This window comes from Anomalospiza imberbis, chromosome 3 (assembly GCF_031753505.1).
Source record: "Anomalospiza imberbis isolate Cuckoo-Finch-1a 21T00152 chromosome 3, ASM3175350v1, whole genome shotgun sequence".
In the NCBI taxonomy this organism is placed as follows: Eukaryota; Metazoa; Chordata; class Aves; order Passeriformes; family Viduidae; genus Anomalospiza; species Anomalospiza imberbis.
Window position 1 is genome coordinate 62,009,312 of NC_089683.1, and position 17,511 is coordinate 62,026,822.

The window sequence follows — 17,511 nt, forward strand, 5'->3', positions numbered from 1 at the left end:
GTGATCTGCTCTGTCTGCTAAGGTTGCTCCAATGCTTAAAACATCCTGATCAAAGAGGAACAAGTGACTTTCAGACAGTGAAGCTGCTGACTGATGGGCCTCCTTTGTCATCCACCACACCTGTAACTCCCACAAGGAACTGATGATGTGGGCAAGCCAAATGAATGGTTTGTGATGCCCTAAGGTCTCCACCTTGTCCCACCCTCATGTCCTCCTGAGCCTGTTCCTCCCACCTCCGCTCTCCTCTGTGCAATGATTGATCTGCTCTCACCCATGCACAGGCCCCAGCAGGTTTCTGATTGTAATTGCCTGGGAGAAGCAGGACACTCATTTGTCAGTAGTGACAAAATACTAAATTTCCTAAAAGCATTCCCTACAGCCATTCCTCTCTCTGCCTCACACTAGCATGGGTCTGGCATGCTTACTTTCAGTACTTGCATTCTCATCATCATCATCATCGTCATCATCTGTGTACAGGATTGGCCCGTCCGAGTCCGAGTCACTGCCATGGCTCTCTCTGCTGCTTTCACTCTCAGGAGGGGCAGCAGCGTCAGAAGCCTCCTCCACTAGTTCAGAGAAGGCTTGATCTGCAGCCTCCCCTTCCTGGTCTTCTTTGGTAGCCAAGCTGTTTATTCATGAGCAGATAGGGCGACACATTAATGCAAGCAGAACAAAACACAAATGAGAAGCAAATGAATAAGCAAGGATGAAAATAAAAGTTCTATTAATCAATTACTTTCTAAAAAACATACATATATAAGATATTTTTAACATATGCAGATATGTATCTATGCATTTGTTTTAGGAAAAAGGATGCAAACAATCCCAAATGATGTGCTGTAAAGATTGCATTAAGACAAATCTTAATAGTTTTTGTTCTTGTGTATTTTTTTTTTTTTTGGTGGGGTGGGACCAAGAGAGAAAACAGTTCACAAAGCTGGGGGTGAGAGGAGCAAGTTGGAGAACAGATGGGAGTGCAAAGTTTTCTGTTATGGAAACCTAACCCTATTCATTGTAAATACAGTCTCACTGCAGTTGAGTTCAAAATGTTCATGCTCATCACTGCTGAACCTGGGGATCAACAGCAGATTGCCCTTAGCCTTGGGAAATTTTTTATGTAAAGGAAGGGTAGAGCAGAGGGAGATGCAGCACTAGAATGTAGAGCTGGCAACAGATGTACCAGCAAGAATTTAAAGGAAGGTCTCTAGGCTACTGACATCTAGACTAAACCCTCTTGGATTTATATAAAAGATGCTGATTTTTGTGGCAGGGAAAAGACAAATTAATAAGCCAGTTTCATTTTTCTGCCAACTATTTTGCTTAAAAAATGTAATTATGACTTTTCTCTTGACCAGTTTTTACAGTACCTGAGATTCAGACAAGTTCATAGGCAGTAAAAAAACCCAAACACCTACTAACTGAAGCCTGAAAAAACCCTCATTTTCAAGTGTTCCAGTAAATTCAACTATTGAATCGAGAACTTTAGCAGTGAGATATTTAATGATATCTACAGAAAATAAGGACATCTACAGAAAAGAACTCCATTATAATTCAGCATTATTTCTTCTTTGCCTTTATGAGAGATAAAAAAAAGTGTCATCAGCTTTGACACAATGAAGTAAGAGACAGATCATGATCAATGACCTTCTGGGGAAACATGAGGTACTGCAGGTGAAAGGCTCAAAGGCTCTGGGAAGGAACAAACTGTGCTGGGCTGCCACACAAACTGTTCCCAGTCAGCAGAAGAAAGAGAAGAGATCCCCACGTGCCTACAGTGCAAACAAATGTGGCTTCCTCGGCTGTGGTCCTACCGCTCCCCCAGGACAGCCGTACTGTCTCACTGTGGGAACCCAGGGCAAGGGGAATATCCCCCTGTCTATCGTGGGGCGCTCTGACTCCCAGGAAAACACTGACTTTGACCCTCATTCATGGAGAAGGCCTCCTAAGCCTCAAAGTGAACTAGAGACCACAAAAGTGTGAAATAGATTTTAGGGATTGTAGAGAATAGTTTAGCATGTCACATGGGTGAGAAGTTTAGATTTTAGGATTTTTAGCATATTGCAGAGGGGTGCAAGATGGAGGATACGGGGTGTTGTCTCGACTTCCTTTCTTCTTCTTCTTCCTCCTTCTTCTTGGGTTTGGGTGGTATCTTGTAATTGGGTAGAAAAATCCGCATTGCGGGTTTTTAGGGGTCAGTTATTGGGTTAGAAAGGAAAATAATCTAGGTGTCACTTCTTAATTGGGTAGTTTAGTTTTTGATTAGACTTAAAAAGACCTTGCAGTGCGAGTTTGTTAGCCATTTTGGTGCTGTTTTCATGCATGCAAGGTCTGGGTGCAGACAGTGTGCTGAAGTCTTGATAACAATAAAACAAGAAGCTGAAGACCAAAAAAGTCCCGTGCGACTGCTTTTCCTAACAAAGAACTGCTTCAAGAGGGTTTCCCCCTACCAGGGGAGCCCTCAGGGAGTTGCCTGATGAAAACTCACATCTCACCTTTCCGTGTCTTCTCCTCCGGCATCTGGAGCGCTGCCTAGGGCTGCACTGCTCAGACTCTGGTCTGAGCCACACTCAGTCGGGAGAAGAGGCTTTGTGTCTGAGCCAGGGCTGCGTGGCCCTGCCACACAGCTGTCTGACACATCCTGGGCATCTGACGAGCCAGCAGGCTGACTAGCTGCAGCAGGAAAAGGAGGTGGAAGTGGAGGTGGAGGAGGGGCAGCGGTGGGAGGAGGGGGCACAACAAGCTTGCTCGACTGGTCTGCGTTCTCCATTTCAAAAATTACTATGGAAGTTTGCTCAGGCTTGGGTTTTGCTGCCTTCGCTTCCAAACTGTCGGCTGTTGCACCTGAGGGGGAAGAAGCAGCCCCGTCTGGTGCTGTTCGTGGGGCTGACTGTTTCCCAGGTTTTTTCTTGCCCCTGGGAGTCCCTGATGTGCCAGATTTGCTGGAAGTCTCCTTAGAGGCTTTGGGATGAGATGATGTGGACGAAGGAGATGGTGATGAAGAAGACTTGGAGACTGGTAGTTTTTTTGCATGAGAGGAACCAGCTAAAAGAAGAAAATAAAAGGCATATTACAGTCTTGCAATTATGATTTTTGCACTGTATTTTCTGCATGAATTGACTTGTGCTGGTCCTCAAAAAAAATCCATGATTCTTCTACAGTACTTCATGTAAATGCCTGAGATTATTAAATGTTGCAGTTCCAATTTCACCTTTGTGTGGGAGACACTGAAATGATGAATACTTGCCCAAGAACAGCAGAGAGGACCAACCTTACAAATGGGTAGGATTTTTTTTTTAAGCATTCTGAATTGGCCCATTACACTTGGCCTGGACATCATCTAAGAAGTCCATTACTTATTCTAAAAATATGTGTAGTGACTTAGCTTAAAAAAAAAAAAAGTTCCTGGCAGAGAAAATTGCCTGACCTTTCCTACTACATGAATTTTTGGTCTGATCACTGTGAAAATCCTATGATTTTCCTTATACTTTTCAATGAACATCTGAGGACTGTTATTGAGTATCAGTCAATTACCTTTCACAATGTTATTGCAATATCCTACGTAATGACAAACAGCAGAGGGGCAGCAAAACAAGGGGTCCTTTCAAGTCCAGCTGGGTCTGTCCACAAAAGAGAGGCAGAAACCACTGCTGTCACTCTGCACAAAATGACCTTCAGAAAGGAGGAGGCACTGAAGGCCTCCTGTATGTACTGGAGGCCTTTTTTACCAGTGACCAATTCGGGCAGTCTTGAAAATGTAGTGAAACAAGGTTTTGACAGTAGCTGTACAAGCTGGCCAAACTGGCTGTTTAATCTTGTGATGCTCACCATACTGAAGCATATATGTATAATGAATCTCGCTAGAGATTTCAGCTAGCCTGCATTTCCATATGCATTCCAGCCACATTTCCAATTGCTGTGTCAACGCAGCCATCACCTGAGATGGGAGCTTCAAACATCTGACTTTCATGTAAAAAGTAATAAAAATTACAAACATCTAATGGTTCAGTCCTTTTCATCAAAATGCATCCGACTCAAATACTTCTGATGCAATTCTAAAAATTCATTAATTTCCAGAGAACAAATGAAAGATAATAAAGTTACATAGCAGCCTTCTGTCTAAGCTTACTGAGTAAAACAGAAAGCTGTAATAGAAATCTGCTGAAAGGCCTACTTTACTTATAACCATTTAAATAAAAAACAACCCCCAGCAAACTGGGGCTCCCAGGTGACTGTAAAGGGCACTGTCCTGAATCAACTGATACTGCACTCATCTCCCCACATCAGGTACAAATCAATCCATTTACATGCAAAACGAAATGAAGCAGAAAAACGGCATCGACAGAAGTTCATAATTACAGCAGAAACAGACGGTGGTTCCAAGCTGCATATTATTTAACAGAAATCTTACTGTGTAGGTGGATGGTAGAAAGAAAAGGCTCTGGTTCTGATCCCCTTCAGTGCAGGCTGGAGGTCAACAGAACCAGTTACATGCTTGCACTTAAGAACGGCAGCATAGTACAAATATATGGCCACACAATTCTGGCTGGGAAAATGTCAAAACATGTTTCCATTGTAAAAATCCTTATATTATTCTCAGAATCTGCAATTAGATATAGAAACTTAAAAGATTTCTCCCACAGAAAACTCCCCTTCACGTCCACATGGGTCAAAAGTGCTATTGCTGTTCTGTTTTTGACTGGGTTGGCTGACAATTTTCTGTCATGCCTCTTTTTCAGTAGATTTGAATTCTGATTAAATGAAAAATTTAATGGCTGTTCTTTGCCTTTTGGCATACATCCATGCCTACATTTAAGTCCCATTCTTCCAGTACAACTATTTCAGTATGGAAACCTGCTGTGCTGCCCTCAGAAGAGCCATGGCTCAATTGTTACTCATATTCCTCTCCTCTTTCATGAGACTTGATCACTGGCTGCATCATGTGCTCACTTTCATGGAGATCTGACAAACCTCTTCTACTAACACTGCTCCAAACCAGCTCTACTTATTAAGTACTGCCCCACTTTGAATGAACACAGTGTATTTTTAATGTTGGAAGAAATTACCAGTAGAATAAGGGATATACGTGGATATATTTTACATCTGTATGGTCTGCAAGCACTGGCTGACACTTCAGCAAGCCTAATAGAAGACAAATATGGAACCTAAATGTATTTTAGTATAAAAAGTCAGATACCTGACAGCTTGTTACCAACCACTGGTATAAACAGTTCTTTATGTGATGGATTGCTTTATTTCTGAAAGGTCTGCTGTTGCAAGGCCACTTCACCTAGGAAGAGCTGAGTTTTCCAGCTGCATGTGAAATACAAGCAGCAAATTCTGGATTTTCAAAATGTTTATTCTGTAGTCATCTGATGTAGTAGGGACGGTTAATACCAAGTTAATGGATATTTATGGCAAATTTATTATTCTAATTCTAGAAGTCTTGCAATGTTTTTAAACAGTCATCTTCTGTATGCTTCAAATACAAAATGTGCCAAAATGTACAAGCTGTGAAGAGAAATACTTGCAGAGAAAACTGGAGGGACTGGACGGCTTTGAAAGACAGACAGAGATTGAAAACACACAGCTTGTATAAGTTTGCCAATACATATATGGAGCCCATTCATAACAATATGAATTGTGTTCAAATTATGTGTGGATGTTTTAGTTTTGGTCATTGTCTACACTGCAACCATTCAAACTCACAATCACTACCTTAAGAGCATCCATCCATCCATATAATCTTTAATCTTGCATCACTGCTGAATTTGATGTAATAGTGTGGTGATAAATACATGTGCTATGTGCCTGATGACTGATATTTTCCATTTCCAGTATGTACTTAGAATCACAGCACCTGAGAGAAGCCTGGTCATTTCTAATGGTTTAATTGCTTTTTTTTTTTTTTTTGTCAGCTAAACCAACAGCTATTCAACAGTCTTTTAAGATGTCTTCATGGTTTTATTCTTAACGTCCTTGTGATCATGTAATATTGTCAAATTACTGAAATAGTTGATACTTCCAGTAGAAAGTTACAGCAATACCAAATTAGTTTTACTTAGGGGTAACTTGTGCTCAGTTTCAGAAGTCACCTTCTTCCCTGCTTATTCTTGAGCTGATTCTCTGGGTAATTTTTTTGCCAGCTTTCACACTTGAACTAGGAATTCAGTGTTGTCTCTGATGTTCTTGGTGTTGTACATAGGTTAATTCAACAGCAAGGGGGTCTGTGTGTTGTCTGAGGTGTTTGTGGCCAGCAGAACCACAGCCCAGCAGGAAGCTCTCTACAAACATCCATGGCATGCTCCTCAGTAACACTGCTACGTCCGAAGGCACAAGTCACCGTAAGACCAAGCCAAGCAGCCCATGCACATGCACCCACGTAACTGCACTGCACGGGCAGTACTCACCAGCTTCTCGATTTGCACTGGCGCCTGTTGGCTTGGGCGGCGGGAGAGGAGGCTGCTTAGCAGGAGCCTTTCCCTTTTTTTTAGCATGAGGTGCTTCATTACCCTTATGGCTGGTGGCGGTGGAAGCGGCAATGGCATTTTTTGGTGGTAGTGGAGCTTTTTTAGGTTTAGGCTTAGGCTTAGGTAGTGGTGGAGCATGGGATGTCGGTATTTCTGGGCAATGACCAGTGCTCTCTATGGATAAGAAAGTGAACAGAAGCCAACTGACACAGACATACACCATGCAAATTCAACAGCAAACCTCACAACAGTGACTACTTCTGCTGCTTCAGCTCTTGGGAATAAGGATAGACTTCATCTTCTGCCTCTTAATGCAGTATTACCTCAGAAGAAAATGACTGTTCACCTCAATTCAGGATCTTCTCCTGGAAAATATTAACCTGGAACTTCTCTCAGACTCATCTCTTCTAGACCTCAGAGGATCAGCCTTTACATTCAGTATCCCAAACTAGAGTGCTGGCTTCAAACTAAATGAGGGAATGCTATTTACTTCTCTAACAAATCTCCTCAGCTTCTTTTCAACCTTACCCACCCGAAGATCAACAAGCTGTAAAACTCAGATTCATGTGAACCTGAATGTGAACAGGGCCATTCTCCCAGCAACATGCTTGCACATGGCTACACAGCAAAAAGTTTCCCAATTTTCCCCTGAAGCAACTCATTCTTCTGAACTGCACACTGCTTGCTCTCAGCAGTTTTATTTTGGGTAACTTCCTCAAGAGTATTTTTACTCATCAGAAACAAATGAAGCTAAATAAGATAGGTTATCATTTGGCATGGAAATGCTCTCCCCTCCTGCAGGTTCACTGGGTACTGTTACACAACTGCACTTTCTAGAATCTAGAGCTCATTAGTCAGCAGGAATTTGGTTTTTATCTACATTGGGCTGTGCAATAGGAATGGCTCTGCAGAGTGAAAGAGGTAGCACTGAGGACCCAATATCCATAATCTGCATTTCAGGAGACTTGACTTTGGATTTTCTTCAGGCTAGTTCCGTAGACTGCATGACTAGTGGTAGAGGGAGTACAAGTTCCTGAGTGCATCTTTTGGCTTAGTTTCATCCAATAAAACCCTGGTTTGTTTGCAGCCTGCAAACCAAAGAAGGGTAAGTGAGGATGACCAGGAAATTAATTTCAAAAGGGCAGGCCTAATGCCAGCTGTAATGTTAATGTAGGTGAGCCATTTACAGTCAACACACAATTTTGCAGCATAATCACTACAGCTGTAAAACTTGGTGTTCCCAGGTGGGAAGAGCTGAAGTTCCCAGATGGGAACCTTTATCTATTCAATTAAACCAATTCTATGCCTATTTTGTCCCAAGATAGCCTTCTCAAACCTTTCAGAAAAAGGGTATTATAGAAGCAAGAGCATTCCATCAGAATCATATAGGCTTTGTTGGCATGTTACTGAAAACTGTGACTGGGGAAGAAAGGAGACAAGCAAATACTGCAAAGACTTTGTTAAAAGTCTATTCTATCACTCAAGAGAAAACCATTTCATTTCTTGTATTATGTTCCTATTAGAGCCTCACTCTTAACACACAATAAATGGACATTTTCATTTCTCTTCTTTTCCATGTAAAAGATTCCCAAAATATAAGCAAAACATTTTAATTTTAAGATTAGCAGATGAAAAGGAAATAATGTGCTAGACAACAAAGACATTCTTCCTTTCAGAAACAAAGCCTTTCCAACTTCTAGCTTAAGGCTTGTTAACATGAACCTAATGCATCACCTGCAGTTACTAAAAGCAACATGCACACATGTCTTCATGAACTGAAGGAATGAAATGTCCAGTGTATTCCTCCTTTATTTCCAGCCTATTATATATGAATATGCTTTTGCTAAAGCTTTGAAAGTACCATTTCATAGAAACCTTTTACAACTTTCAAACAGATTTTTTTTAGCACAGATTGTTGCACCATCTCTTTGTTTTCCACAGAAAGACTTTGGAGGGAGAAAGAAACATGCTTATTTGTTACATTTTGACCTCCTCTTTTACAGCAAAAGGGTCTCCTTGTGAAATTCTACCCACCTTCATTCAAAGTTGAAATGGTGATATAATTCTGAAAAGGCAGGACATTTTAAAATTTGAAGTCCATTAATAACAAACATGGCAAGAGAAGATATGATTTTGTATTTTGAAGATCCTGAAGGACATGATGATCAGAGATAATTATAAGTGTAAACAATTCCTTCTTTTACTATATGTATTAACTAAAGATCCATGAGGCGAAAAATTTTATTTACTCGTAAGAAAGAATTTAAAACTTGTTTACTTATATACCATTACTGTGTTTTGTTTCAGGTCATTAGTAGAGAAAATGTTAAAAAAAGAATGATAACCTACAAAAAGTAATACAGCATTCACCATATTCTAAAATAAGACAGTCAATCTATGCTAAACTATGTAACTGATTAAATAATGTATATCAGAATTTATCTTCTGAATCAGGAAAAAAGGTACAAAATAAAATATAAAGCTAAAGCTTTATTTAGTTGTAAATAAACACATCCTACCGACAACCTATAATTTTCATTTTTTCTTTAGCCAAATAACTAAAAACGATAAATGAAAACCAAAACTGTAGCAGTTCATTCACAACAAAGTTCTTGCTTGCAGACTTCAACTGTGATTAAATCTGGCAATTTACATAGCATTTATTTTACCAGAAATGCCTTGCCATTACTGGAACACTATCTTTGTCTAAGACAGTTCTTTTCATAGTGTTATGTACCTCATTCCAAAGACTGGCAGACTCCTGCACAGCTGCATCCCACTTGCTCAGATAGTTACACCTCTCATCCAGTCTTGACTGCCTCTTGATTACCAGCAAACCTTCTTCTTACAGCCAGGAGGAAATCTGTGGTGAAGGTTATTGTCTTTGACCATATTGTTCCTCCTGGCATCTTATTGGCTTTGTTGCTTTTACCTTTGTAAGCTTAATTTTTTTATCTCATTGTCAGTCTGATTTTGCCCATGATACGGTTTCCCATTTACTTGAGACAGATTTCCAGTTCCTACCTGACCAGTCCATTAGATCAGCTTCTGACAGTGACAAGCCAAGTTTGAAGCAGATGCTTTCCATTGCTTTTCCTCTGCTGACCCTCAGGCTTTGTGACTGTCCTCCCTCAAACTCCCCTCTGCTGTGGTGCCAAAGCTGACAGTATTTAGACTGCCATTATTGTGCTTTTTTTCCTGGTCTGGTGTCCTCTTGTTTTCCAGTGCCTAATCATAATGTCCTTTCTTTTACTGCAAGTCCATTGGAAAATTCTTGTGGTTTTCTGCATCTGTGTAAGATGCTATAATAAATGTCTGGTACATACAGTAACACTGTAGTAACACAAATAACTAATAACTGCAACAAGGGCTTGATCTTGAACAGTGACAGAGATAGTCTGATGTCTGTAAATGGCTACAGATACAATTATGTTGTAATTGTACCTTCCTAACATGATTCTGCTTCAACATGGCCCCTTGGTCCTCATGCCTGCTCTTTCTTTTGCCAAAACAAGGAGGCATCTGAATCAGTTCAGACCCATCTATTTGTTCAAACCAATCCCCCAGGTACCTCAGTACCAGCTGCAACACACTTTAATTGCTGTTGTTTTTCTTAATTTAGACATCTGTTCATCAAGAACTGACCTTTTAACAAAAGGTCTCCAAAACACATCAAATAGGAATATCTTTTATCCACTGCTGCTCTGATGGAAATATCTGCTGTAAAAGCAACTTGCTTATAAATTACCTCTTTAACAGGAAAGCAAATGTTAATATCTCATTAGGCATTTGGATCGATGATATGTTCATGTTTAGAATAAGTTTTCCAAAGGCCAGATTTTCAAGAAACTTCACTTTCAAATCAGATTTTCTTGTTTCCAGAAATTGTGATTGGGGCCAGACTCTTAACAAAGCTCTGTTCTCATGTAAACACCTAAACGATGGTCAAATTTACAAAGTACTCAGTATACAACAGCTCTTGTGGGGACTCATCAAATCTGAAAGACTTTCAGAGAGATGCCAGTGTGCCACATGCACTAGAAAATCAGATTACTTATTTTGCAAACTAAAAGTGGGACCTTTTGCAAATTCTGGACCAAATGAACCTATGAAAATGCTGGGCATACTTTCAGAGGATAGACTGTAAAATACAGCAATTTTTTCCTTACTTCTGTGAATTTCTAAGGAACAGAAGGCCGGAGCTTTTCTACCCAAGGATTTTGTCCTACAGCACTGGCATTTTTGTTTGTAGAGCTTGAGCACCTTACATGGCTCCTTGTCATGGAGCTACCTTACAGAAAAGCAGCAGTGCTGCAGCACAAGTGTATGATCTCCATCAACTGCAAAGCACCCTCTTCCTGGAGGATAAACACATACGTTGGAGAAACACTCTGTACAATGGAAGTTGGAAAAACATGTATGTTTGCTGTCTTCTGCAGGATGACTCCCTGCACAATGAAACTCTGTAAGAGTTTTGCAGATCATGAGTTTCCTTTCCAGACTATGCAGAGAGCTGTGTTTTGATTAATCAAAATCCAGGAAGCTGTCAGTCAGGAACATGGGACACAGGACAAGACAAGGTGTCTTTTGTCAGTTTTTAGGACTCATTGATTGTGCTGATGCAGGTGGTCAACTCAGACAAATCCTTTCATAAACTTCATATTTAACCAGCTCCATTTTTGTTCCTGCTATTGCTAATAAAATTCTGTTCAAGAAAAGACCCATTCTAATTGTTAGAAAGCTTCCTTTAATTCCCACTCTAACTGTATTTCAAGGCACTCTTTATTCCTTTCTACCTGTGCCAGCATTGTCCTTTAGCCATGCTCTCTCCTGGCTGTTTACCAACTTGAAACATTCATCTAATGCACTCAGGCTCTCTCGGGCTCTGTTTTGCTACACTGAACCAGGACAGCTGTCTCACAATGCTGTTTGCAGCTCTCTATGCAGTTTTGAATTCATCTTTCTTGAACATGGATAAGCAGATCTGCACATCTGCAGACTTCTAGATCTTACTGACTCCATAATTTCAACAGCACTAAGTGCAAGAGGCCTTATAACAGAGACTGTGTAGGAAACAGGAGATGGGAGAAAGGGACAGGTGTAACACCTCACCTAAAGCAACCACATTCAGGTATTAGTGTAAAGATAAAAAAGGTAAAAAACCCCTGACTATCATTTTACATTTTTAACTGCTCAATCTTTGTGCAAGAAGTAAACTACTAAAAAAAAGAGAGAATGCCTAAGATACATTTACTGTCAGCTGATCTGTGAGAATCTTGGAAGGTGGAAGGCATGTGGGCTTCTACACTCTCTTATACTTTCTGTAAATATATACAATAAAATAATTGAATAGTTATTTCATAAAAATAACATACACCATCTTAATTCTGGAGCCACATTGGGATATCTTTCCTATAGAAGAAAAAAACTGAAACAAACAAACCAGCTTTACAAGTCAGGAGCTTTCTTCAGGCACTCAGTTCTTGTGAGTGAAAGCCTGTGCCTCCCTCCTTTGTCACTCTACCACCATAAGCCAGCCCTGTTGACTTAGTGGACAGGCTCTGGCCAAACACAGCTTTATCTAGGGTAGCTTTCCTTTTAATAATACTTGGATTCAGCCTCATTTACATAGTTCAGGTGATTAATTGAACATATACTATTCTTAGAAGAACTGGTTTTAGCCAGCAAATAACTCAGCTGGAGTGAGAGATTCTTAGGGAGTCAGGCAACCTTTTATGTATGCTGCTCATATCAATGATCTACAGAGCTCAGGAGTGTAGGAAGCCAGCTAGGCACACAAGAGGGACAAAAGTCTGCCTAGTTTCTCACAGTGACTGGTTTGCAGGTTTAATCTTCTGAGACAAAGCAGGCTCTTGTCTGAGACCCTGGAAGATGAGGGTGACTACCTTATATTCAAACAGGTTTTGTTCTGCTTTGGGGAATAAAAAAAAGATCTCTGAGAAAAGGAACCTAGAAAATTAGACTTTGAAGAACATTCCTTGGCAGACAAACTAAAGCATTAGAGAGCAACTCTGCATGGTTGTAAGACCAGAGTTTGTGCCTCCAACCTTCTTTTCTTTGGTTATCCATATGAAAAAGAGAAGATTAAAATTAATGGCAGATTTAAGCAGAGCAGACAAAATATAGAGGAATGAACCCATAAACCCAACATACAAGGCCTGGAACCTTTTCCAGCTCTCATATGAGATTTAGCCTCTTGGGGAAAAAATATGCACATGTAGCCCAACAATTCATTTGGGAACAGGACTAAAAACTGCTTCCTTTACTCATGTTTACTTCAGACATGAGGAAACCTGAGAAGATCAATCTCCTATAAATGGCCCAAGAACATTCCAGAAGCTTATGTCCCATATCACCCACAGCACCTATAACAGAGCTCTGGCTTTCTGCAATGCAATTATTTATCAAAGCAGCACCTAACACACCTGACTGATGGTATGCAAAACAGAACTTCTTACTGCTTTTTCCAGGCAGTATCTTGCAGATGGTTACCAAGTCTTTCACTTCTTCAAGCCCAAGCTAACTATGAAATCTGGAACCATCTGCAAGAATCATTAAAAGATTTAGCTTGCTTTGATAAAAATGAATAAGACCGAAGTTTACCAACTGAACTCATATACAAATAAGGGGTTCTCTCGTGTTCCAGAGACATCTTGGGAGGGTTGAAAGGAGAAAATAGTCTCTGACACAGCACCTGGAGGCTTTACCACGTGCAGCATGCATGCTGCATCACCACATAATGTCCTGATATCCAGGGAGGCAAACAGTGACAATTTTGACACCTATTCTACTGATGTGGCTTTTGATCTTGTCCAACACTGCTATAGGGGGCAGGAAGCAGAGAAACTCCTTGGATCCCCTTTGGAATGCTCACACCCCACTTGGAACGTGGCGCTCTGGGCACTGCTGGGGATCCTGCAGACCAGTGCAATGGCTCAGGAGTTCAGGCACAGCGGGAGATTTCAGTCTGCTGCCCAGATACTCAGGGTGGTCTTTGACATTGCTGCCTGTCCACTTGCTGCTCTGTATCCCTTGCAAGGCTCACAGATAAAATAGCTATAGTTTAGCTCTTTATTTTCTGCAAAAGATGCTAGTGACTTTCCTTAGTCAAAACAAAAGAATTCAGAAGTCAATCCGGTGCAAGCACAACATGAAAAAATGATCTCAGAAAAAGATTTATCTGATTTTTCAACAGTAAGGCTTTATCCATCAATTACCTGCTTTATGTTAAACTCTCACTTGTTTCTTATCATCCTGCCATAAAGGAGAAATTTTCTTTTAAACACCCTGCTTGTATGACTGTCATCATTACTACTAAGAGCAACAGTTATACTATTAAATTGCCCAAGAGAATTTTTCACCACATATAAAAGGCACCTGTGAGCAGATAGGCAGCAGATGGGTACACAGCTTATGGAACTGCCTGGCAGCAAAGGGAACAGCTTTCAGGGGCTGTCTTCTTCACTTGCTTCTGCTTTACTCATTTTTATATGCATGGCTGAGCCTATTGTTTGCCCTGTGGATACTGTATTTCCATAATGCATGCTGAAAAAACTCTCCTCCTTTAACTTGTTTTAACTAATAACTTATTTTAACTATAACTAATATATTCCACATTCTACAACCTGTTGCTGCCAGCTCTCACCATACTATCTCAACGTGCCTGTACCATGTGCTCTTTTTAAGCTTCTGGCTCCTGCAGTCACATTTATGCGAGAAGGACATTTTCAAGACCCAGCTGAACAAGAGGGCAAATAAAGACCACCGTCATTTCTTAAGAGCACTTTAACTTCACGGGGCTGAGATGCATTTTTTGGCAAACATTGATTCAGTGGAAGTTGGAAATGCAGCACACCATGCTACTAAGCAGCAGGAATTAATTCTGTCTTTGGGTCTTACAAACGTGGCAGGTGTATACATCTTCCTTCCAGATTTACACCTAAGAGTTCATGACTTTAGAAGCCTCACAATGGCCTCACTAAAGATGAACTTCCTGCAGCCATCACTCCTGACTGTCAGCTAGTGTTCAATCCACCTATCTCAGTTCTCATGATGAGGGGTTGTGATCAAAGCACCAGCACATTTTCTGGACTTAGCAGAAGACAGTGAGTTGAGTATTCCTGCTTCAGCTCTGATTTTGATGTTCTGTGAGCATTAGCAAACCTCCACCCTGCAGCCGTGTATTCCTTGCTCTGCCAGTGGGTGTGGGTGTAATGCAAACCTACTGCGTCTGCCATTAAAAAAAATCATCCAGGATTAATCTGTCAGGTGAGATGCTGTGGGCCTTACTCTTCCACTGAGTTCAGCAGGCTGGCTCACCTTCTTGCTTAGTGTGCTATGCATAAAGAATAACTAAAGTGTATTCACAAGGACTGTGGGGTGGCTTGTACTGGGTTTACACAGTGTAACACTTTCTGATGCGTGGAATTGATCCTTAACACCTTTTGTGGGGAGAGTATTCTTTGCAATAAATCTATTTCCTTTTGTTTCAGGGGACTCAGGATGTTAACTCATAGGAGAAATTCATATTTAGGTGCAAGAGGAAAGTATACTTTAGGGGTTTGCATCTTCTGGATGCTCATATTAAGTGAAGCCTAGAATACCAGTTTTGCTTTTTTTTTTTTTCCTTCTCCTTCCTCCATATATTCTTAATTTTCTGAGATGGACTGGAGTGATAGCTATACTTTCTTTTGTTCTGAGTCTACTCCTGTACAGCAATCATTTTTAATTTATCCCCATAAGGTCAAAACAATAGATAGAGAGTGCAGAGTCTAATAAGATGTTGAAACAGATATTGAACCTCTCCTGCTTCACTGGAGTTCTACATTCTGCAAAGTCAGCTAGAGGGGATTTCAACATGGTTAGAAATGTGTATTTCTAAAATAATAAACTGTACCTTAGGAAAACTTCCAAGTACTGACAGTTCCAAAACACTGTATTTAGTGATGCACAAAATAATAAGTGGTCTGATCTAACCCCAAAATTAAACTGAATCATTTTAAAGGAGTTTTCCATGGCTTTTATAACTCTTTTCCCCTGACCCAATACACATCTGGTTCTAGTTGGCACCAAAAGATAGACATATTTAAATGTCATGACAAAGGCTAATCTTGTATTTCTGCCTTGTTGGGAGACAGGAAGTACTAGAAATCTCATAAGATTCTCCTTGGACATCTATCCACTTTTTAAATAGTCAAGTAATTTACGTAGCTCTGAGAAGAATTCAAACTTTTGTGTTGCTGAACTGACCCTCTCAACCTCCAGAGGATCATTCATCACTAGGTAGAGTTTAATAGAAGACATTGGAAAGCCTGCTCCGTCCTGCCTTCATGGCTTCAGCCAGCCATGAAGATCTTGATCTTTGGTATCTTTGCTCTTTCTGCTAGGAAAATCCAATAAATGAAATACTGTTTAAGAACACTTTTAGACAGGGGAAAGAAGTGGTGCATTATTCAAGATGGTAGAGAAAGAAAATAAAATTGGTTCAAATCCTGTGATTCCTATTAATCATATTTCCTTTATGAGTCAAACTCAGGTAGATCTGAGTAAAGGTAGCAAAATTAAGATGGACACTGAGACTGCTAAATATTTACCAGTATTTACTACAATTCATCTATAGAAAACCCTATAAAGTGGGGTTTTATTTTCCATAAATGGCCTAGTTTCTGTTTGCAGTAGTGACACAGGCCCTTGAATATTTGTGAAGTGCTGGACTGCAAGCTTTTAAGATTCCATGAAAACCTATTGGAATGAGTTGCTGAACTTAATTTCAAATTTATAGATGGTTTTCAAGTGATTTAAACACTTTTGAACATTCAACCCATGAGCCTACAATGATGCTGGCAAGGTGATGCATATGTACTCAGTGTGTTCTTTCATAAGAGGAAAACCTGACACCAAAGCTTGGCCACGGCTACAAGGCAAGGCTCACAGTGAATTTAGAAATTGAACCACCCTGCATGCACTGTGATGTTCAGATCATGCTTCTCTTTATTAACTTACCACATGCACAGAAAAGGCATGCCTACCCGTGACGGAATACTGGTGTTTCACAAGTCTTATCTTCTCACCAGGTTCTGCTGGCATCCTTGTGGCAGGACAGAACTCACAGCATGTATAGGTGCTAGTAGAAGAACATGTTAATATTTAAAGTAGGCAAAAACAATCTGTGAAGAATATATTAATTTACCTTTCTGATCTTCTTTTTTTCCTTCTGATGCTGATGCTTTCTCTGATGAAGTGCCATTATTTCCACTGGCTTTTACCACATTTTCTTCCTGTATAGTTTCTTCACCAATGGCTACAGTGTGTCCATTTGAAGTTTCAAAATTTACTGTTACATCACCATCTGAAATAAAAATTAAAAAGTTACTGCCTAGTTTAACTACTTACTTAGCACCTGCTTACAGCACACAGCACCTCTCTGCTTTCAAGCTTCTGTGGAAGAAAAGCAGAAAGACTTACTGAAATTTGAAACCTCAGGCTGGAGATCTGCTCTGGAAAGTAACTCTGTAAAGAAACTCTATAGGCTTTCATGTTCTTTGGGTAGACACCTCTGCAGTAGTAGGCTTGGAAGTCCACGCTGGTTTACTTCTTCATGGCTGTTCATGAGCATCCTGTCCTCTTATCCCTGCATCTCGGTTTACACAGCAAAGAAATGTGTGCATGGACCATAACAAAGCTGTAACGTGTTCCAGCATGTTCCAAAAATCGAGAATGGGGGAGCAGAGTTGCAGAACTACTGTGGTGCACTCCCAGCATGTAAATGAGCCAGGAATTCTGACAGAAGTTCTCAGAATGTATGTGCCCATTTACTTAATAAAAATATGCCAGAAAGACATCATCCAGTCTTAAAAAACAAGGTGAAGTCTTCCTGTATCACATGTCATATTATAATTAAATTCTACAAGTCAAATTCTTTCTCAACTCTGATGATACTTTACTCACTTACCCAAACTATCTCAGCTTCAGTTTTTCTGATTCTGAAAAAAACCTATGTCCCTATTTGTCTCTATATTGCTGA

The 17,511-nt window shown here is 40.3% G+C and overlaps 1 protein-coding gene and 1 long non-coding RNA gene across 9 annotated transcripts in view; one reads left to right on the forward strand and one right to left on the reverse strand.

Moving 5' to 3' along the window:
- The window catches only part of PHACTR2 (phosphatase and actin regulator 2), a 131,775-nt gene that overhangs the window by 18,486 nt on the left and 95,778 nt on the right, over window positions 1-17,511 (reverse strand). For 7 of the 8 annotated variants that reach the window (XR_010997308.1, XM_068184733.1, XM_068184736.1 and 4 more), the window contains exons 4-7: window positions 16,678-16,836; window positions 6,408-6,641; window positions 2,493-3,042; window positions 426-625 (exon numbers count right to left, since the gene is read on the reverse strand). Coding sequence is in view for 7 of the 8 variants with exons in the window: in XM_068184733.1 (XP_068040834.1) it covers window positions 426-625; window positions 2,493-3,042; window positions 6,408-6,641; window positions 16,678-16,836 (1,143 nt within the window). In the remaining variant the exon portion in view is untranslated. The remainder of the gene's footprint in view (window positions 1-425; window positions 626-2,492; window positions 3,043-6,407; window positions 6,642-16,677; window positions 16,837-17,511) is intronic. The other variant, XM_068184737.1, reaches the window with a different exon arrangement.
- On the forward strand, window positions 16,718-17,181 carry LOC137470915 (uncharacterized). Its single transcript, XR_010997310.1, has 2 exons — window positions 16,718-16,855; window positions 16,978-17,181. It is a non-coding gene; the product is annotated as an uncharacterized lncRNA (long non-coding RNA).